Source organism: Hypoxylon trugodes (genome assembly GCF_022578975.1).
Source record: "Hypoxylon trugodes strain CBS 135444 unplaced genomic scaffold F4822scaffold_8, whole genome shotgun sequence".
Classification (NCBI taxonomy): domain Eukaryota; kingdom Fungi; phylum Ascomycota; class Sordariomycetes; order Xylariales; family Hypoxylaceae; genus Hypoxylon; species Hypoxylon trugodes.
In genome coordinates, this window is record NW_026250023.1 from 1009856 (window position 1) to 1031120 (window position 21265).

Below are 21265 nucleotides of genomic sequence, written 5' to 3' on the forward strand. Positions count from 1 at the left end.
TTACCTAAGCTTTCAAGGGATGATTCAAGGGATGTTATCGGCTTCTCAATCCCGCGTTGGTTCAGAATACTTATCCAAAACATGAACAAATCTCATTCAATTTGAAATGTATATAATATAACTCAACATTCAATAAACGCCCGCCTTCCTTCAATATGAGCGAAAGAATAGATAACGACGATGAGGTCGCGGCCGTCACTGAGAACACTCCCCTCGTGTGGGCAGCGGACAACTCCACATCTGCGTGGAAGCCCGGTCACTCGAGATCCTCAACATTAACATCTGTCACCAGCGCTGCCATTAGCCTACCAACAGCGCACAAACCAGGCGCCGTTCTTGCCTTACTATGCCTCATAATATTTGCTGGTTCTACTGCCGATGCCTTCAAACAAATACCTATGACTAGAATTTTCGAGGATATACTATGTCATGAGTATTACGGCAAGACCCCAGTCTCAAGTGAGCCTATTGATGAAGCACTCTGCAAAGATGATGTTATCCAATCCAGGCTAGCATATCTACTTGCCGGTCTTGAAGCCTTGACTTCTGGAATGAGTTGTCTAGTAGCCCTATTATGGGGTATTGTGGCAGATCGGTGAGCACGACCTGATTCTTTGTCGAACATTTCCCGCTAATTCATCCAAGTGTTGGTCGTAAACCTGTATATGCCGCAAGTTCGATAGGCATGATAATTCACTTATTAATTACTATGATTGTTGGTTGGTTTTCAGACACATTATCGCCTCGATTGCTTTGGACAGCATCCATTGGCCATTTACTTGGCGGGGCACCTGTTATGACCGCTACCATATACAGCATCTTAAGTGATGTAATACCTGAGTCTAATAGGTGTGTAACCACAATGAAATGATTCCTATCGTCTTACTTACTCCCAATAGAGCAATCAGCTTTATGCGCATCCACGTTTCAAGCCTGGTTGGCAACCTCGTCTCGCCGGCTTTGGCTTCGCTCATGATGTCTTCGACTGGTCCCTGGCCGGTCATGCTAGTTACTCTCATACTATGGATTCTAGCTACCGCCATGGTAGCTCTTATTCCAGAGACATTCCATCGGAAGCTAACCGACGATAATGCCGATGACGACACCCAGTCCCATCACAACTCATTCAAGACACGCGCATACCAAGGCCTCAACCAACTAAGAGACTCCTTATTCATTGTTACGAAGCGGTCCGTTGCTTTGGTGATATGTATCTGTATATTGTCATTCCCGGTCATAATGTGCACGTTACAATTCATGATCCAGTTCATTTCGAAACGTTACCACATCCCTCTAGCCAAGACCGGCTACGTCCAATCCATCTACGGCGTCGCTCATATAGTTGCAGTCTTATCGGTAGTTCCATTCGTCTCTAGCCTAGTGGTAAAACCAACGCTACCTAAGTGGCTACGCGTATCCGACGAGAAGACCCGGGATCTGGTACTAGTTCGCTGGTCCTTCGCCGCCTCCATGATCGGCACTTTTGTCTTGAGCATAGCTCCATCCTTACCCGTCTTCGTGGCTGGCCTTCTCATTATGTCGCTTGGTTCGGGATCGGCAAGTTTTATTAAGAGCATCGGAGCGTCGCATGTTGACACTGAGCATCGGTCGAGGCTCTTTACTATCATAGGTCTCTCGGAGATGGCTAGTAATATCTGGTCGACGCCTGCGCTTGCTGCTCTGTTTACGCTCGGTATGCGACTAGGTGGGCAGAGTATTGGCTTGCCGTATCTTGGCGTGTCGTTTATATGTCTCGTCATGCTGGTCTTATCGCTATTTGTGCAACCAGCAACGACCGATAGTACCGATGAAGAGTCGTCGCCAGAACATCAGCCCATCTTGGAGCGTAACGATTAAAGACCTACGCCGAGTATGAGAAGAGGGTATGTCACTACCTAGTCAACAGATATAAATTTTATATCGACTAGTAGTCATAGTGTAGTTTATAAGCACTTGCACTTATTCATACATTTTTACATTGATATTATCCCGTACACGTCTAAGGCAACATATCTATGAACAACAACCAAGAATCACCCCATCGCCGAGCCAAGCCAAATAATGTCTACACGCACCCCCTATCTTGATTGAAATAGGAGATAATAGCCAAACCGATTCTCACCCAAAACTCATTCAGCTTCTATGAGTTATATGAAATCTAGATCGAGTTGATGAGTAGTTGATGAGTGCTACTCCGCCACGATGATCGTACGCCCTACTAAGTAGTCATTACAATAGTACACAAGTTTCTCATTCCCTATTAGGGAGCATCGCATTTCCCTCAAAACCCCATGTCTTAATAGGAAAACCCTGGCTTATATCTTCTACGATCTGTATATCAATATTGCCATAGCGGAGACGGCACGTTGCCTCCAGCTCCCCAGCGAAATTAGTTGCGATGCGCCTAAAACAGGGATCGCCCTTTCGTATTTTAAACCCGAGCCGTCGGTATGTGGAGGTCATGGCTTTGCTGGGGCGGTACGCAAGAGTAGCCAAGTCGTCAAACTTCATAAATCCCTTCGATCTCAGAGGATCTCCAGGATTCGCGGGGATCACTGGCATTCGGCGCCACCTGAAGCGCGGCGGGCCACAAAAATGCAACAAGAACACGGATTTTAGATCGCGAAACCAGGAGAAGAACTCCTCATGTAAGGCAGTGAACTCTCCGGATTCTGGTACTGTGAAAGCTAAATGCCGGATCTGTCGCCACCAATAATCCCGGTGTAGAAAACGCCAGCTGCCGTACACTGTCCGCACCGGAGTTCGGTAGAGGCCCAGGAGATTATCTCTTAAAACCGTGTCATTGAACCCTTCAATATGCTTGTAATGGATGAAGAAAACGCTATCCTTCAAGTTTGTCCATGGTGGTTCGTCCCAAATTTGGATCCCTCTTACAACATCGCCAGCCAATATTTCGGATGTCATCGGGTCCATATAACGGCTATAATTCGTCCTCCGTTGGTTTATTACAGTAAAGCTAGCCGTGAATTTTTCAAGCTGCACGTCGAACTTTCGGTAATCATAACGGTCTTTGTCGTAGCTTATATAGTGGCGAACTGCAGGCTGCTTCCCGCACCAATATGCCCATATCATGAGTCGGAGCTCCGTAGGAAGTTTGGGGAAAAAATGGAAACAGCTCGGGGGTTCGGGTCGAGGATGATTTTCCACTACCCGGCATGTCTTCAGTATTCCAAATCCCATCACAACCAAGGTGATAGCCAATAGGACTATTGCGACCGTAGGTAACGCGTCCATGTTGTCGGATTTTTTGAAGAGCGAAGAGAGAAGAAAAGGAATCTATCTATGGGACTGATAGCGGGCTCTTTCATCGTGAATATGAGGTTAAAGTCGAGGGGCTTTATATATGTGCCGTATGGATAGCGTAGACTCACAAACATTCCTAGTCCAACTCTCGCAGAATCGCGTAGTCTTCATCATCCGCATTATGTTTCGGTTGCTCCTCTGCGAAGGAAACTGGTAGTATCTTAGCCAGTCACCTCGAACTTGATGATGGGACATATTAGTATGACACTCTGAGAAGAGTTATCTCGAGACGTAATATAAAAATGGAATCATGACAGCCGTTCACGGAAGATTCACTTGATTATGGGCGTCTCTAGTTTTGAATAACTAAACTCTTTAGATAAAGAACTCAGTAGAGTACGATCGGGTATCGCGCATCGCACACCGTAAACGCTACGATCATTTTGAAATGCGAGACTCTAGAGGTGGGTTCTAGAGCCTGTACGCACAGACAAGTTTTCAGCCCCATCATCGCGAGTCGTCTTAAATGAATCTATTACCTAGAAACCTGTCTAGTTCCATATGCCTAATGGTGAAACTTCTACCTATATACCTGGGCTAGAATCTTCTCGATATTTACCTGACTATCAACTCACCAAAGAAATATGGCGATATCTGAGCCTTTGAAGTGTAGAAATTGAAGGTCTGGGTTGAATATAGGGGGTATGCTTTGGAGACGAATCCACACGTCTCCACGTGTCTCGCATAAAAGGTGCCTATGGAGAATTTCCACTACTACGCCGTCGTCATTAACATAGATGCGGCCCGCCTGGATCAGATCTCGGGGTTGATCTGATAAAGATTGCCGAAATTAATAGAAAATGATATAAGGGTCCTAGCGATTGAGTGAACCCTGTTCGCTGAATGCGCCGTGCCCGGATCTTGATTCCAATTGATATCTATTTTCGCGGATCTACCCTACCCCAAAGAGTTTTACGCTTCAAGTCTCTCAGGAACTTGAAAGATCAGTCCTGGGGGTCTTCTTGGTGGTTTGGTAATCTTCGTTGATCGTCGCCCGCTAAGTCCGTCGGTATGATTATCGCAAGTCCTTCGTTGTGGTTGTTGGCACTACCAACATGCGATTCTCTCTTAAGCATGGCCAATTATCCTATTCTACTCTAATACATATGACTCGTTCTTGGCTAGCCTATCATGGGATGTAGTGTTATTTTGGATAGAGTCGCTGTGTTGTTTCGAGCCACGTCGGGTTGGGGCGAGTTGAGTGTTCCTGGGCTATGTCGTTTTCGGGGTCTTAGGAAGAATGAATCGGCCTCCGTGTATGGTCCAACGTCGGAAGACGATGTGCATCGTTAACTACCGATTCGCGGTTGTCAAGTGCCAATGTTCGGGTTTCTTCCGTTTACCGATCCCAATTCAGCTGGGTTGCCTCATTGTTTGCCGATATCACTCCGCTTCTTGGATCCACTGAAGAAGCTGTCTCGCATCATTGTAACTCTGATGATACATGAACGTCAAGCTTGGCGGGCTGTGCAATTGATGAGTTGTGACGAGATTCGCGGTTTACGTACATAGATGAAAATCCAGACCCCTGAGTTATACGGTCGTGTTGTCCTGGACCGAGCTCACGAGACCCATTAGGCCTCTTTACCATTCTGAGGGTGGCCATTAAACGATACAGGAAGCAAGTGTTGATGAAGTCATGATCACTCCTGTTTGAAGACAACATTGGTACCTGCAGATCTATGAATATTATTTGTGAATAGCTTCGACCCGCAATAATTGTGTAGGTATAAAAGTGGCTCGCCACTTTGTGTTCGCGGCCACGTGTATGCAAGTTAGGGCAAAGGGTGCGCTGTAGCGAGTGGCTGAGTGATGAATTCATTGGTCATTCGCCCAGCTACATATCAGCCCTATGTTAGAGCTCTTAATTATGCGACCAAGAAATGCCTAATCCCAGTGAGCTTTTCTCCCAATCGTATATCCTTTCTTCATATGCATCTTCATATGCAAATGATTGAATAACACGTAACACGACTGGGCAAGCATCGGGGAACCGTCGGAGCCCAAGTCCCCCATCGTAGTCAATCCGCAAGATGACGTGGGCATAACAACCCTAGAATTTCCTGGAATTTATTATGGGTGCTACCTAGGGTACCTATAGGTAGGTGAGTAGATCCGCAAGCCTCCAAAATGCCTTCCACAATGCGATCACAGTCTTCTTCCCCGGGCATCATGTCCTTGCTAACGCCCACCATATTCTTCCTCGCAGCATTATCTGGCAGCTTTCTATTCTCACTAAAAACCCACCATTCAAGACACCCACGAACACGCGATTTAGCACAAAGCACGCGATCGCGAGGTCTCGACGATGAACCCGAAGAGGAGGACGTGGACCCTGTATCTGTATCGGGGTCACGACAACTCGTCTACGATCCAGGAAACGACGATGACTTCCTCATAGTACTCGACAGGCCCCAATTTCGCACGCAATTTGGAGTGCGATCTGGTGCGGCCGTGCGCGGATATCCTAGTTATGGGGGCATCTATGCACGTCACTGTACTGCGGTCGAGCTAGACTTCTTAGGACTCGACCGCTTCCACATCGCCATGAGATCTCTCGATCAAGAAGAGGAGGATGCACATTGCAACAACATGCGCAGACTCGGCGCGACGTGGTGGGAAAGCGAAGATGCTTACCGGCGGAATGCGATGGACCCAGACAAATCCAATGACCCCGTCACTTTTGTGGGATGGCCGCCCGGTGGCGGGGTCTGGGTTCTACGAACAACACATGACGATGCGACGGCGAGGGGTATCGGCAGAATCAATAATTGCCATACCATGGAGGAAAGATGCCGTTTAATCAGAGAAATGGGTGGAAGTTTCTACGAGAACCCAAGAGAGGGACTATACCTAGAATTCTGAACAATTGGAGGAGGTCTGTAAATGAACGCTTGGAACCAGGACAGCGACCGTTGTACAACACAAATCACTCACGTGGGGAGCATTCATATGGGAGTTTACACCGGGGTTTGAATTGCATATTATGACATTGGGAGAAATATATACTGTAACTATTATAAGGGGCGATATTATCAACATTTGGGTCATGTTTCATTTTTTTCGTATTTCCTAATACTTGGGAAACCTCACGAACAGGGAAATTGGGAATGGAGACTCTTCTGGGAGTGAAGGAAAAGAAGACACGCGGAGGATAGATAGAACCAACTACCGACATTTTCGACAATTTCATAGGGAAGCGCCAGGAGCGCAGCTAACTTAGCTGTGCGTATGGTTACATCGAATGTATGCAAGTTGGACGCTACCACCGCAAGATAGTGGATATTTTGAAGTTCGCTGAGCTGTACCACAGGAGGAAGTTGTCCGATGCGGCCTGTACCGTGCGCCTGTGCAGAATTGTGTTAGAAAAAGTGTTGAGAATTTGAAAGTGGATCAAACAGCTTGACCGCCATCAACTTCTGTATATGCTGCCAATAATTGTGAATAATATGATCGAGTTATGCTACCACCTAGATGCCATTATCGTTAAGAGTCATAATATAGGATCAAGGGACATTCAGTAAGTGCCCTTGCATAGAGGCCCAATTATCTGGCGTTTGTAGTGGCACCACTGCCAATTCATATAACGATTTATTAATTCTATCTATTAATGGTATCTTAACGAACAGAACATGAGGTTAAAAATAATTATTATATAAAGTCATATCGTGTAAATGCTAGTATCGCGTCCTTTTACACTCCCTGGCGCTTCAGGAAATCAAAAACCGTGCTGAACGCCTGTGGAGCGACCTTATGCAGGTTGAGGTTGTGACTATAATGTAAGCGGTCAGCAAAAGCATTCAATAGGGCCGAGAAGCATCACGACTTACCCAGATGGTAGATTATCGACGGTCTCGACGACTTTAGCGCCCGCGAACTCGCTCTTTAAGGGATCTAGCAATCCGACGCAGTTACCGCCACAAGCCGAAAGGTCAAATTGGCCCTGTAGGACAAGCACAGGTGCAGTGATCGCTCCAAAGTCAAGAGGGCTGCTTGCGATAAGGGATGGAAGTTCACCGACAGCGAACGGCTCACTGCCTTCGTAGTGCGACCATTCGGCGACACGGCGCTCGAAGTCATGCGCCTCACCGAAGTACACGTACGTCTCGGAGAACAAGTCGGCAGAAGTCAGGTAACCCGGATCTAGGGAACCCCAGCGAACGGGGTTGGATAGTCGCGCGATACGGAAGCTAGATCCAGCAAGGAAGGGAGCGAAGTAAGTGAAATTTCCCGCGAAACCGGTGAGCACGACGGCATCGACGGCGGTCGTCTTGCTAGCCGCGGACGCGACACTTATGTAAGAGCCATAACTATGACCGACCAGTGCGACTTTGGTGGCGTTTACGGTGTTTCGCGCATAGTCTACGAGCGAGTCTAGCACAGCGGCTTCTACCTGGAATTGAGCATCCGATAGTGCGTCGACCCTGAAAAGATGGTTAATCATCGCTCTTTTACTAAGATCATTTCGTTTACATACTTGGAAGATGAGCCCACCCCGATACGGTCGTAGTTGAGAACAGAGTATCCAGCAGCGACAGCGGCTTGGACGAAGTTGTACTGCTCAGAGTTCTCAAAGTTTGGGTTCCAGTATCTACGCTCATGTTAGTCATCATCCTTTTAACGAGTAAAAATGGAGGGCGCATACAGCTTAGACTCGATAATACCATGAGTAGGGATCAATAGCGAGCTACCTGTTCCGCAAAGTGTAGCGCCGAGCTTGAATGTGCTTTCTACCGGCGTTTCGGTCTTGCCAAGGATAGGTAACGGGTCGGTGAGGTTACCGAAGTCCCTCCTGGTGAGGTTTAGCGTCAAGGCGACTGCATCCCAGTTGTCGTTGACTGTCGCGTTCAAGATGAAGCGCGGCACGCTGACAGTGACAGGTATCGTGAGTTCCTTGCAACTCTGGTGTGTGGGGTAAGGTCGAGCTGAGGCTACGGCAGCAAGGCCGAGAGCTAATAGGGAGTAAGCGAACATCTTGACTTGTCTGAATTGGCGACGACTTGATTGAGAGTGCAGATGAGGAATGTTGCTTACCTCTCGTCGGTAGATGGACATGTTTATATATTCATCTTCTACTACTTCACGATGTGTGAACAGGGAGTGTTCTTCCTAGCTTCCATGATTGATCATCCATGGGTGAAAATGAAGTCGAATATCCACAAGTATCCACAGGTCGCTGACAACCAAGCCTCATGGAAAGCTGAAGATATCCTAGCGCTGGTGAATTCGATTCCATACGAATCTACTATGTCGGAACGAGAAAAGTCATCATCGTGAAAGACCCTTACATAATGGCCGGGTGAGATTTCGCCGGCGGACTATCGCAATTCTAGCATGGTAGGTTTCTCCTCGTTACCGCCCCGTAACGATCAAACTAGGATAATGGAACTATACAGATACCTAATATCTTAGGTAATTCTATAGATGTCTTTGGTAGGTGCTTCACTTGATGCCCTACGCCCCTTGCACAAGCGCTTATTTTAGTGAGATGAGATATGTCGCCCGAGAAGCACCGTTTTCCAAATTCGGACATAGTGGACCAAGATACCTGGTCAGCTTATCCAATACAGATCTCAATGTAACCCACGCCATGCCTTATGAAAAATAAGAGATCCACTATCGCGGGGACCCTCTTCAGGCGATGCGGGTCAATATGATGAGGTCAGCCTTTTCTTTGATTCCAAACTGAACCAAGAGTATAATAGGGCTATGCTTACGTGTGTAGGATGAAATATCCTCCAGATTCGAATCCACGAATTATAGAGTTCAAGTGCTTTGTCATATTAGTGAACATCGCGACTTCAATTGTCGCGAGGTATGATGAAATGCGCTTTTTGGGGGAGCCTTGATGTAAGGTATTCGCTTTTATAAAAACATCGCAACTGTTATACATAATATGTAGGGCTATCCGCCCTCCATGGTATCCTCCCAAAAAAATCACATCGGTATCACTCTACGGATGATGTTAGCGCTACTTCATTACCCAAGCTTGTAGCACTTCGACACTGATAACAACAGCTTAGCCCTCTAACTCGGCCATGAAATCCGAATCTCTACTAAGCGAGAGTTTTCGCATTGAATTGATACTAGGTGCGGGGCTGGGGATGGCAGCGGTAGCACCCGACGCGACCGATGATCGTTTCTCGATGACGGACGGATGTGCTCTAGCAGAAGATCCTATGCGCGATCTTTCATTAGCTTCCCGACTCCTACTACTTATTGGCTCTGGAATTAAGGGGTTGTTGAATGGGGACGTACCAGGTTGATAGATAAGACCACCGCCATCCTCAGTCATGAGTTTCCGTGGGAAGCCACTGATGGGCAAGACTATGTCTCCGCTGGGATAGGGACGAGTCCGTAAGCAGAGCGAGATCTTGACATCTGCATTTTCCGTCGTCGCACTAACCTTCACAGGATCGAGGTGGAAATTCCCCTGCAGATGCATATCCTGCAACACCGAATTCGTGAGGAAAATTTGTCGCGGAGGCGGCGCGCTTCCGTCCTCATCCCGCACCTCAACCAAGAAGTATGGTTCAAAATCGCCGTCTAGCTGAGAAATAAGGAACCAACCCAAAGATGTGAGCTTGCGCGATGAAAGTGGGAATCGGCAGAATATAGAGCCTATTGTGAAATGGTTATTGATACATCCAAATGGGCTTGGGGGGGGGGGGGATGTTGCATACCTGTACAGCTGTATCCCGACGAGCTTTGCTTTACGCTACCCACATCCCTCTCGAAGAAGAATGTGCTCGCGACTAGTCTATGCGCAGCTTCAACAATATCCTGGTGGTTCTGTCGCAGTACTTCTGCAGTCTCCTGCTCCACGGACTCCATCCTCGAAACATCATCAAACTTCGGCAACTTCAATAAAAGCTCTGGACAAATCCGCATGTAGCGCTGACGAGTGGCGTTGTCTTTCATTGCGCTGCTAGCCATGAATCGATTCCAGACCCGGTCGCATTGCCGCTGGTCGTTGTGCCTGTCTGATTGACTAGGGACGGGATTATTGAAGGACACTAGCATTGGCGTCTTTGGATCCCGGACGACATATCCGCCTGTTGCCTTACCGTGGACGCCATCGTCTGAAGATGCCGACATCGATGTATTTTGTCGCTTGTAGTTGCCTGCTCCACCTCGCCCTTGTCTTACCACGGCACTGGCACTGTGACCAGCCGTCGTGATAGTCTCGTTCGTCATGGATCGCGAAGATCGGGTTGCGCTCGAATCGTCTATGTTGCGGTCGCCGACGTTCCGTCCCGCGCCGATGGAAAGCATTAAGTCAGGTGGACAATCGGCTACGTCGCTCCAGATTGATTTCGTCTCGTAGTGAGCGATCGCAATCGGGCATGAGAGGCGTACATCGTTGTTCGCGTATTCTTGACTCGTTTCGGCTTTGAGGTATGGCTTGAAGAAAGGAGGAGTCGCCGTCGTGGCCCGAGCACTATCGCGATTCATGTTCAATTAGTTCCAAAAATCGATTGGCAGCCTGGGGCCACATTAACTTACGCTTCCCATACGCGAATTTCCTTTGATGGTGTATCTGATCGAATGAATCTATATGGAACCCCTGAAATGCCATTTAGTAAACTTCGCATGTGGGTATTCAAGAGTATTGGAAAAGTGCGCTTACTATTCACAGGTGTATCCGGACGATTATAATTAGCAAATACAACGGGTTGTCGCTCTATACCTGTTGAAGCTGTAACGGCAACCTTGGTCGAGGCGACTACTTGAGATCGATAGGTGGACACTCCAAAGAATGGCTGATCGGACAGATATCTCTTCAAACCCTTGGCCAGTGGTTGGGTCTTATATGTACTGCCGTGATAGAGACTCGATAGTGCGCCGAACAATGGTATACTAGTCATTTCTCGAGGCACGAAAGCCTCTTTACAGAGATCTTTGAATTTTTCCATTGCTGCGTTGACGGTCCATTTCTTCACTCCTAGCCCGATTGCTATGATACCTCCGGTGCTTAATAGCTGGTTAGTAAAGTGTATCATCAGGAAACGTCTGTGAGTACTCACTTGGTACCAACGATCAGGTCGAAGAATAACTGGATAGGCAGTCCCGGTCCGAGGACCTTTTCTAGTTCCATCAGAACCCGGAGCTGTATTACTCCGCGGATTCCACCACTAGGATTATTAGTACCATCCCCAGTTATCATCATAGACGCACAACGTACCCGTCAAGACATAAGACTCGAGCGCCAGCATAACGCGGCTTCGTCGTGATAACCCAAGCAGGGTTAGAGATGATATCACGGGGGTGTAAAGGACAGCGAGTGATCTCAATGGTGGTTTTCGATGTTCTGGTTCCATACAGCTGCACACACGGGAAACATAGGACGTGGCCACAGGGTAGTGCGCATTCCGGAAGCTCTCTAAGGCAACAAAGACATGCGGAATAGCTAATATAATTAGTCGCAGCGCCAAGGACGTTCGAATAAAGTTCATTCAACCGTTCTTGGTGGATAAGCGCAGCAATCTGGAGCTCATTCCTATCTGGAAACTCCTGACCTAGCTTGAAGCTAGAGGATTGGACCTGTGTGAGGCTCGCTTTGAGGAGTTCTTCCCAGACCGGTCGGAAGGCCGAGACGTTGAAGTTGGACTCGTAGTCTCCATTGCCGATGATTTTCCCTTGCTTATTCTGGTGACCTTTGGGATTGTGACCGGATCTAACATTAACACATTGACCAAGCTCGCTGCCATAAGAAAAGTTCTTGAAGCCGCACGGGCAGTATAAGTCAGCGAAAGTCTGTAATGCACCAGCGCATAGCTTTGCGTATCGATCGTCGAGAAGGCGGCTTGCGCTTCCTGCAGTCACAATTCGTCAGCGATCAGGTCATGAGTAGTTTAGTGGGGAGGTTACCTGGTAAATGTTGGCGAACAGCATCAAGCATTACACATGACGCTATCATCGGTCCTATAGCTCGAAAAATTTGCTCCACATCGTTACTAAGAAGTGGTTCGGTCGACCTGTCCTTGATCGCCAATGCTAGATTCAATATGTTGCCCTCGAAATTCCGGGAGATGGGGCTATGCCGAAGAGTTTCCTTGACGAAATCGAAAGGCGTATTGAGATCTTTTGTGAAGTGGTCATAAGCCGCTTGGAGGTAGAACTGGAGCTTCTCCGTGTTCGCTAACATTCGGACTTGTTTCTTTCTCAAGTAAGAAGCCTTACAGCGATCGTTAATCAAGCTGCAAAGCTTCCCGGCTTGCTCATGCATCAACACTATGGCATATATAATTAGGAATTATAATCTGCAAAGACATCGAAAATTGGGAGTGGGTCGACGAGGTCACGGGGGAGATGCGAAGGGGGGAGATAACCATGGGGTTCCTTACTGTATGATCCTTTGTACGGAATTCGCACAACATTTATGGAAGCATAGTAACACTCAAGAAGCTCTTTGGTGTTCGATATACTCTTTCCGCGTCTTCTCCAAGTTTGTACCTATTTCATATTAGCAATACGTCCAAATTTTGACCTCGACGCCTAGGCAAAACAACATTGTAGATGGAGCGTTATAGGAAAATCAGACGTACTGCAAATATGTTAGCAATTGATAGAAAAATGCTTACGGCGATGCGACGCCTATATGGAATTGGAATACGCCTCTCTCACGTACCATGTTCTTGTAAAGCTGGCTCGCGGAAGACTGCGCCATGAATATCTGCCATCAGCATTTGCGTAGCCTTAGTGATATCCCATTCTTTCTCGTCGACATTGATATCCGTCGCATTAAAAACTATTATGGCATGAGGTAGCACGGGTTGATTAAGTGATTTATCAACTATGATATTGCACGTTAGTACCTATGATATTAGGAACCTCAAAGTTATGCGCTTGGAATAAACTAGCTAGAGAGAATAATAAAGGGGCATCAAAGAAAAACTCAGCTCACGTACTTGAAGCTGCACCCCATCTTATTAGTTTATCAAGGACAACTGATTCAAATGACCTTGGATTCCGCAAGACAAAAACCACGACGTCGGAAAAGGTATAGAGAATGCGAGGGTATAATTGGCTAACAGCGAATTCCCTCTTCTGGGTATGAGGTGTATCTGCCCACGCGATTTTTCTGGTTAAGCAGTGTTTGTTGACGCCTGGATCAGTTGTACTTGGTTCTTGTGGGCTATTTCGCAGTTGTTTCGGTATAGCCTCTCCTCCACTGAGACCTTCGCAGTCAACTAAAAGCAACGGATGGCTGCTATATAAAGTTGACGGGTCCGCATATAGGTGAACATCACCTGTGGTAGAAATGCGATCATGGCTAGAGGATGTTACTGGAGCGTAGTAATTGGATCCCTCAGGGGCCGTCAAGTCATGACGGTCGATAAGGAGTTTGATGAGGGTACTCTTTCCAACACCTATGGGTGTCGTTAGCTATGAGTATGGTAAGGGGTGCGCATAGGTAGTATTCTAGATATGAAATAATGAACCCTACCGGTTTCTCCGATAAAAGTAGCAAGTTGAGGGTATCGTTCGGCGTTCTCATCGGTAACGGTTTCGCTCATTATAGCCGCGAACCGGCCGAAGTCGTGAAATAGGGGGTGACCGGAGGCATCGCGACCAAATCCAAACCAGGTTGTATCGCGATCTTCAAGAAGCTCGGATTCGTGCTCTGCCTCTGTGCGAGTCGGTTCTAAGATCTGACGCAGTCGGTGGACAACAAGCGGATCCGCCTTTTCGTGTGGCTTGCCGTTCCTGTCGATCACCCATTATAATTAGTTTCAAGTCTAAGCTTCTAGGTGCCATTTCTACTACGGGAATTGATGTAATTGGTATTGGACTAAGTAGTTCCGGAGTTAAGGACTTAGAGGTTTGATACTGACCAACCGACGGCGCCGGGAGTGTGCAAGACCCATTTTGGCCAGCACGCGTCGCAAAAGGAAAGGTTATTGCATTGAATGCAAGTAAATGTCTTTTCGGCATTCGTTCCACATGTCTGACAGGGTTGCGATAGTGGTAGACGCCCCGCCATAGTGGGTGAGAATCATCGCTATGGTATGAAACCCTTGGATTGTGATTATTTAGTCGTTTCTGGTACGTAATCATAACTTGGAGAATCAGGTAGCGGAAGTCCTCGGGACTCGAGAAAATAGAACCCCCTTCAAATCTTGGGGGGATCCGGGCTGACTGGCTGGGCACTTCCCCTCAATCGGCAGTCAGCCGCAGGGGTGTTGTTGGCTTATTGCAGAACTACGTGTTGGTGGAACCTGAACTGCGCGTGCCCGGTGGATTAGGATCTCATTAACGGGAGCCAAGAGAGCGGGTAGATTAGAGGCATTAGATAACCGAAGATTCGGTGGCATATTTAAGGGAAGTGCTATACTAAGCTGTATCCGATAGGATAGTGACTCGATGATGACTTGTTTGCTGATAACCCTATACTTGATTCAAGTTTCGTGTTTTGATATCGTCGAACATGGGTTTGATAGAAATGCGACTACGTAGTGATAAGTTAATAAATAGCAAACCGATCCTCTTAATTTCAGCTTAGACGTTGGACAACCAGCTGATGTAACACGGATTTCTTGAATACTAAAGAAAGGATACATATAAGTAATCTCTTAATAAATGGGTACCTACCTGGTATTGATTAAAATAGTAACACAGAAACTCAGAGTCTAGGTAGATCAAGACTTAAGGACTCACCATGGCTCACAGAAATGTCTTCCTGTGACAAACAAGAGTTAGCTCTTCTCTAAGCGAACAAGCCTCGCGGAGCCGCTAGATAAATGATTAGCACATTCATAGAAGATATTCATTCTAGTAGAATTTGCGACGCCTGTGAGGCAGCCAAGGTAATTCTCATTCGGCCTGGCCTTTCTGCCATCCGCATAAGGCATCAGATAATTCGCAAAATCTCAGAAGGCGGAAATGCGACCGTCATAAAATAGATAGCGGATTAGGCTTAGCATATCCACCATGCTTATTATTAAAAATGTTTTGGAGCCGTTTGACCAATCACATTCTATTAATTCTATGGGCTGGGATTCTGGATGCCTGACGCGAAGAAGCTGATGCCTTACGCCGATAGTTGAAACTGCGCCGCTTCAAGCTGTGCCGGCTTCCAAGATTACTACTACCTCGAGGACAACCAATTCACCAATCATCGACCGCGGTAAGTTGCACTGAGACGTACATCCTGATCAATGGATAGAATTATGTAGCGCTTTAGGTCGACGGCTAGATCAATATCCAGTCCTTGCGGCATCTTAACTAGGATGGATCTTGAAGGCAGTGCAATTAACTTTGTCGCTTCGAGAATACGCATCCAAGCAAGGTAGGCAAGAAATATGATATAAGATTGTAGTCTTGGCCCTTCCAATATCTTCTGGGGAGTTGAATTCTTCAGGCCAGCTTCATTCTACTCAGCAAGTTATAATATTCTCGTCTATAGTAGGGGCTCATTTTTACATTCGTCCAACATGGCTTCAGGTTTACCCATAGCCTTGCTTATTATTTACATCACGGTATCCCTACCAACAATCTATATCGCCTTCAAGCACGGAGTCAGACATGCTGCTATCATTGGCTGGGGATTTCTCTTCATCTTTTGCACACTCAGAATCATATCTAGTGCAATCGAATCAAAGGATTCGACTAGCACCGGTGCTGCTCTAATTGCCAGTATCGGTCTATCCCCTCTCCTCGCTTCAGTATGCGGCGTCCTACATGAAGCGTAAGTTACATATCCTACTCATTTCTAACCTAAGGCTTATAATATCCCATCTAGGCGTGCCTATCTTATTCCGAAGTCTCGAAGACCCGCCGACGTAACGTTTCTCGTCTTCTTTCACTTCCTCGTCACGACAGCAATCGCGCTTGTTGCCGCCGGTGCATCGAAGCTCGACAACACCACGTTACCACCGGACCAGATGAAGCGCAGCCACAATTTAGTGAAAGCAGGCATGGTTATGCTACTTCTCAGTTGGATATCTCTCGCGTTACTCGTCTTCAACACATTCTACCAGAGTCTAGCTCAAAGGGCAAGCAAGGTAGGAGGAAGTGGGGGTACGAAGCTACTTCTGGCAGTCACCTTCTCTATACCTTTTCTAGGTATACGGGTACTCGAGCGACTTATTTACTTCTTCACTGAAAACCAGGCGTTGAATCCAGTGACGGGAAGTCTTGGCCTAAGAGTTGGGTTGGAGGTTATAGAGGAGCTTATTGTGACTTTCATGTTGCTCGTCGCGGGTATTATGACGCGGAACATTAAGTCCGCCCCCACGGAAGCCATTTATTAGGCCGAGGGGCCTCTTCTTTGGGGTAGTAGATCAAAGGGTTAAGATGGATAAGACGACGATTTAGTCGAGCATCGGAAGCGACTCGCATGGGATTATGCATTAGATACGCCGTCATTGGTTCATTTGGGCTGGATATTTCGATAATTCTCAGGCAGGATATTTTATAGAGAGGTATTTCAAGGTCATGCCCATTGATTGCAGGGACCTGTTGGCTCTTGCGTTTTCATACTTGTTCGTGATATGTCATTTGGGGCCGACAACTGCTCTGGGCGGGAAGACCCGTGGAGTCCCAAACCGTGAGAAAAAGAAATAATTAGGGAAATATTCCATTCTGGACTTCCCCACCACCCAGTAGCGGATCAGCGAAAATGTGGCGGCGTGCTTGCATAGCATCTGCGGGGGCATCGGCGCATGCAAGATACTGTTACAAGAGCAACTAGGTGGGTGGTAGGTGCCAATATGATGAACATATCGCGTAGCCATGCAGGATGGGATGTTAGTTGGCTCTTGAAGTGAGAAGTTTCGCGAGGCTTATACCCTCCTTCCAATATACCGGACATATTAATGCTTCGAGAATACCTGGATGTGAATGACCGGCATACCCGAAAGTTCTTCGGGCATGGTCCAAACCCCCGGGGCCAATCTGATATTGAGATATTTGAGGGTATCTCGCAGATTCCTTCCGGCAGTTACGTATCTAGGTGGGCGCGTTATAACCATCCAAGTATCTGAGACATTGAGCCGTGTTGGTTATGGTAAAAGGTCATCGGATCAGAGATTTTAGGCGGATATAGGGCGATCCGATCCGATGCGTCGGTACTTGTCTAATGCAGGTGCGGCTGGAGCAGAAGTCCCAAGAATAATGCGCACTCATAATGAAGAAAAGTCGCCGAATACCCCCATGATCAGGAGTATTTGGAGGGTATGGTCTTGAGCTTAGAGCTACCTAGATAGGCACCCCTGAAGCTAACTACTCACTACCTAGGTAGTTAGCTGTCCATTCAATGATTCATTACCGAGCTTCAGTTGCCTATGATAAGGTAAATTAACGTAGTATTGCTGCAAGTAAGACGTGCCGTCCCTATGGGACAGCCAGCCGGGTGCCTGGGAACTAAGTATCGTCGATGTACCCACCCACTGGAAAATTCCGATTACAACGAGACTGCGAGATCGCAAACGAATACCTATTTGATAGCCTAACCACCCACTGAAATAGAAATAGTATACACGGGCACTGTATTCGGAATTTGCCATAGCGGGTAAGAGCGGAGTCGATTGCTACGCTCTAGCTGCGTATATGTGGGTAGTAGATGCGGCATTCTCTAGTTCTAAGCACGAATGCCTCGAGATATCGTCATTTTGCTTGTATGTTAAGCAAGTACTTATAACACCCGTCGTATTAGAATTCTCGTCACAATTGCACTGCTTTGAATCTCTGGATACTTGGGTAGATAGTTGAAGTATCCGCCCATACAATGCCCAAGCCCAACACGGGTAGTGCACCTTTTAGGGAGCATATTAGTGGAAATGATCACCTATAATCGTGGTCAAGTCCCAAAGAACAGGCATCCAATACGCCGTAACACCCTAGTATTCACTCCACCACCTGGGTATCAACCCACTGTAACTACAATACGGTGAAGAAACATGACAGCCAAAAACACTGAACTCCGCGATCCATTGCATGGTCTTAGACGGCGGGATGCATATTAGCATCACCAATACCAACACAAATTTGAGCTCTTAACCTTGGAACCTAACTGGTAAAGAAAGTAGGCAAATGCCATGTTAAATACCGTGTTCTTTCTCTTAAATCGTGAGCGAGACGATGCCGTTTCCCAACGTCTTAGAGAATATAGCTTAAGAGGGTGCATATTTTCGTATTAGCCATGTTACCAGCTCTTCTACTTCCATTGCTTTTTCTGTCGACAGCTGCTTCACGCACGGGGTGTAAATACCTGCCGGATGATAATGATTGGCCGAGTCAGAGTGAATGGGCTGCTCTAAACGGTACGGTACACGGCCGTTTAGTTGCTACCGTTCCCCTCGGGTCTCCTTGTCACGATCCAACATATGATGAAAATGAATGTTCTTATTTAAAGAATCAGTGGTTTTCTCCAGGTGTCCAGTGAGTAAATGTATTTGCATGCAGCGTAACATTAAGATTGCTTATTCATATCTTCTAGCCTAGGCTCGTCTTCGTCTGTTATGGCACCCATATTCGCTAATGATAGTTGTGATCCCTGGCGGCCGCGAAGCAAGCCCTGTACTCTAGGCAACTATGTCAGCTATGCTGTGAACGTATCTGAGCCAAGCGATATTGTCGCAGCACTCAAATTCGCCGAAGAGAAAAATATCCGATTCGTCATTCGCAATACTGGCCATGATTACCTGGGAAGATCTACGGGTGCTGGAGCTTTATCTGTGTGGCTTCACCACCTTAAGAGTACCGAGATCATCGAGTGGGATGACTCTCATTACAAGGGCAAAGCGCTAAAACTTGGGGCGGGCGTTATAGGCTACGAGGCGCTGGCCGCGGCGCATTCAGCTGGGCTCGTGGTACTGACCGGTGAATGCCCCACGGTTGGTATTGCAGGAGGCTACACACAAGGTGGGGGTCACTCAGCGCTCAGCACGAATTTTGGTCTGGCTGCCGATAACACACTCTCTTTTGAGGTTGTTACACCAACCGGTCAGGTACTGACAGCGTCGCGAACTGAGAATCAAGACCTATACTGGGCCCTGAGTGGAGGGGGCGGGGGTAACTACGGTGTTGTGCTCTCGATGACTGTGCAAACACATCCAGATGCAAGAGTCAGTGGTGCATCATTTCAGGTCAATGGCTCAGATGAGAATCCTGACCAGATCTTCGAAGTCATAGATGCGTTCCATGCAGCTCTTCCCGACATTGTTAACTCTGGTGTCATGATTATATACACTTTCACCAACTCGATGCTACTGATTCCGGCTATGACTGCGTACAACAAAACTAGGAAAGAAGTCGAGCAAATTCTCAAGCCTCTTGTCAACTCGCTCTCTGCCATAGGTGTTAATTTAGCACCTAACTATACTGAGTTCTCGAGCTACTTCGATCACTACAATAATTACTGGGGACCTCTTCCGGATGGCAATATTCAAGTTGCCAATACTCTCATCGGGGGACGCCTGATACCTCGCTCAGTGCTCCCTCATTTCTCATCAACGGCTCGTAAGATCGCAAAGATGGGAGTAATATTTATCGGCGTGGGCCTTGACGTTTCTCAGTTTGGACAAGAGAAAGCCAACGCCGTACTACCACAATGGCGCGACACAATTGTCCACGCAGCCCCGACTCTTCCTTGGGACAGCCAGATTCCGTTTGACGTTGAAATTAAGACACAATATAAAATGACTGACGACGTACAGCCCGTACTCGAAGCCGCCACGCCTGGTTCGGGAGCTTACATGAATGAGGCCGATTTCCAACAGAGTAACTGGCAAGAGGCATTTTTCGGTGTCGATTATCCCAAATTGTTGAAAATCAAGAAGAAATATGATCCCAATAGCATATTGTACGCGACAGCTGCTGTTGGTAGCGAGGCATACACCGTCGATAACAACGGACGTATGTGTAGCACCGCGGACACTAGTCCTAAGATCAAACGAGAGTTATGACAATTATAGTCATATAACCGCCATACCATTGCGAAAAGCAGTTATTCAATCGTCACTGTACCTAGATACTTAATTCACCTAGGCTCTATCTCCTTTTGCATCTCCCGCCATTCATCTTCCAGGATGCCGTGTATGACATAGTCATGCCAACCACCATTAAACCACATAGCCTCACGTTGCCTCCCTTCTTCTTTAAACCCCAATTTCTTATAAAGCTTCATCGCACCCTCATTGAACGAAAAGGCTACAATCTGAACGCGGTGCAAGCCGGCCATCTGGATAGCATACCACAAGGACCACTGGATGGCTTCACTACCGTAACCCTTCCCGCGATGGTCCCTCGCGATATCAATGCTGATGTCCGTCCATCTATGGTGCGCATGTTGTGGAGGATTGGCTTTAAGACAGATAATACCAACAGGTTCTTCAGCTCCGTCACCCCAATCACCCCTAGTAGCTGGCAAGCAGATAATCGCACCGAGGAGACATTTCTCTGCAATATGTTGTTTGAATGCGTTGCTCGCTTTCATACTCTCGGGCCGCAATAGTCCGTAGCTAGAACCAGATTGGGCCTCCGCGTCCCGCTGGATATCATGGACAAACCTGTCGTCGGCTAGGGTGTCGTTCACGGCGCGATATATGAGTCGCTTTGAGCGAAACGGGTCAAATGGTTTCGTATCGGACATTATGATTATCATTCGATGCTCTCGATTTTTGCAAGTTGGAATTGATGTAAACGGCCAGAATAATAGCTACTTAATGAGTGCTGGCTGTGAGGGGTTCTGAGAGATGCCCTGGAAATGCTCACTAACTTATTTCGTCTCGCCGAGATTTATGGGTGTTATTAGGACGTCTTCGGTAACATGTTTAGGTACCCCGGGCGCTCAACCCCGCTATTGACACAATCAACATTTCATTCCTCTGCCCCTTAGGTTCTCCTAACACAGCATGCAAAATCAAATTCGTTCACGCTTCAACACAAGTAAATAAATACGTGTTTTATGGATTTTCTAAATTATGGGATATTGGGG

At 47.2% G+C, this 21265-nt stretch overlaps 8 protein-coding genes across 8 annotated transcripts; 4 read left to right on the forward strand and 4 right to left on the reverse strand.

Moving 5' to 3' along the window:
* Nucleotides 1-64: 64 nt before the first annotated feature.
* F4822DRAFT_344000 (MFS general substrate transporter) lies at nt 65-2054 on the forward strand. Its single transcript, XM_051455850.1, has 3 exons — nt 65-595; nt 646-849; nt 900-2054. Exons 1-3 carry the CDS (start codon nt 156-158, stop codon nt 1855-1857), a joined length of 1602 nt encoding a protein of 533 aa, XP_051311206.1. The 5' UTR covers nt 65-155; the 3' UTR covers nt 1858-2054.
* On the reverse strand, nt 2055-3577 carry F4822DRAFT_344001 (uncharacterized protein). The gene has a single exon (XM_051455851.1). It carries the CDS (start codon nt 3253-3255, stop codon nt 2251-2253), a length of 1005 nt encoding a protein of 334 aa, XP_051311207.1. The 5' UTR covers nt 3256-3577; the 3' UTR covers nt 2055-2250.
* A 1601-nt stretch (nt 3578-5178) lies between these two features.
* Nucleotides 5179-6780, forward strand: F4822DRAFT_413020 (uncharacterized protein). Its single transcript, XM_051459008.1, has one exon. The coding sequence runs from the start codon at nt 5455-5457 to the stop codon at nt 6187-6189; it is 735 nt and encodes a 244-aa protein (XP_051311208.1). The 5' UTR covers nt 5179-5454; the 3' UTR covers nt 6190-6780.
* A 100-nt stretch (nt 6781-6880) lies between these two features.
* F4822DRAFT_445378 (alpha/beta-hydrolase) lies at nt 6881-8298 on the reverse strand (the record flags this gene model as incomplete). The annotated part of the gene is made up of 4 exons (XM_051463374.1): nt 6881-7096; nt 7155-7748; nt 7802-7915; nt 7970-8298. The coding sequence occupies 4 exons, from the start codon at nt 8296-8298 to the stop codon at nt 7018-7020; spliced, it is 1116 nt and encodes a 371-aa protein (XP_051311209.1). The 3' UTR covers nt 6881-7017.
* A 1045-nt stretch (nt 8299-9343) lies between these two features.
* Nucleotides 9344-14311, reverse strand: F4822DRAFT_438205 (FabD/lysophospholipase-like protein; the record flags this gene model as incomplete). The annotated part of the gene is made up of 13 exons (XM_051462488.1): nt 9344-9501; nt 9583-9945; nt 10008-10765; nt 10831-10891; nt 10955-11298; nt 11352-11459; nt 11510-12140; nt 12196-12558; nt 12672-12766; nt 12952-13120; nt 13236-13697; nt 13775-14034; nt 14163-14311. 13 exons carry the CDS (start codon nt 14309-14311, stop codon nt 9344-9346), a joined length of 3921 nt encoding a protein of 1306 aa, XP_051311210.1.
* A 1113-nt stretch (nt 14312-15424) lies between these two features.
* On the forward strand, nt 15425-17117 carry F4822DRAFT_413027 (uncharacterized protein). Its single transcript, XM_051459009.1, has 2 exons — nt 15425-16015; nt 16070-17117. The coding sequence occupies exons 1-2, from the start codon at nt 15762-15764 to the stop codon at nt 16578-16580; spliced, it is 765 nt and encodes a 254-aa protein (XP_051311211.1). The 5' UTR covers nt 15425-15761; the 3' UTR covers nt 16581-17117.
* A 1228-nt stretch (nt 17118-18345) lies between these two features.
* On the forward strand, nt 18346-20271 carry F4822DRAFT_344493 (FAD-binding domain-containing protein). Its single transcript, XM_051455854.1, has 2 exons — nt 18346-18708; nt 18767-20271. The coding sequence occupies exons 1-2, from the start codon at nt 18470-18472 to the stop codon at nt 20232-20234; spliced, it is 1707 nt and encodes a 568-aa protein (XP_051311212.1). The 5' UTR covers nt 18346-18469; the 3' UTR covers nt 20235-20271.
* A 37-nt stretch (nt 20272-20308) lies between these two features.
* F4822DRAFT_432290 (putative GNAT family acetyltransferase) lies at nt 20309-20920 on the reverse strand (the record flags this gene model as incomplete). The annotated part of the gene is made up of 1 exon (XM_051461628.1): nt 20309-20920. The coding sequence occupies one exon, from the start codon at nt 20918-20920 to the stop codon at nt 20309-20311; it is 612 nt and encodes a 203-aa protein (XP_051311213.1).
* Between the last annotated feature and the right edge of the window lie 345 nt (nt 20921-21265).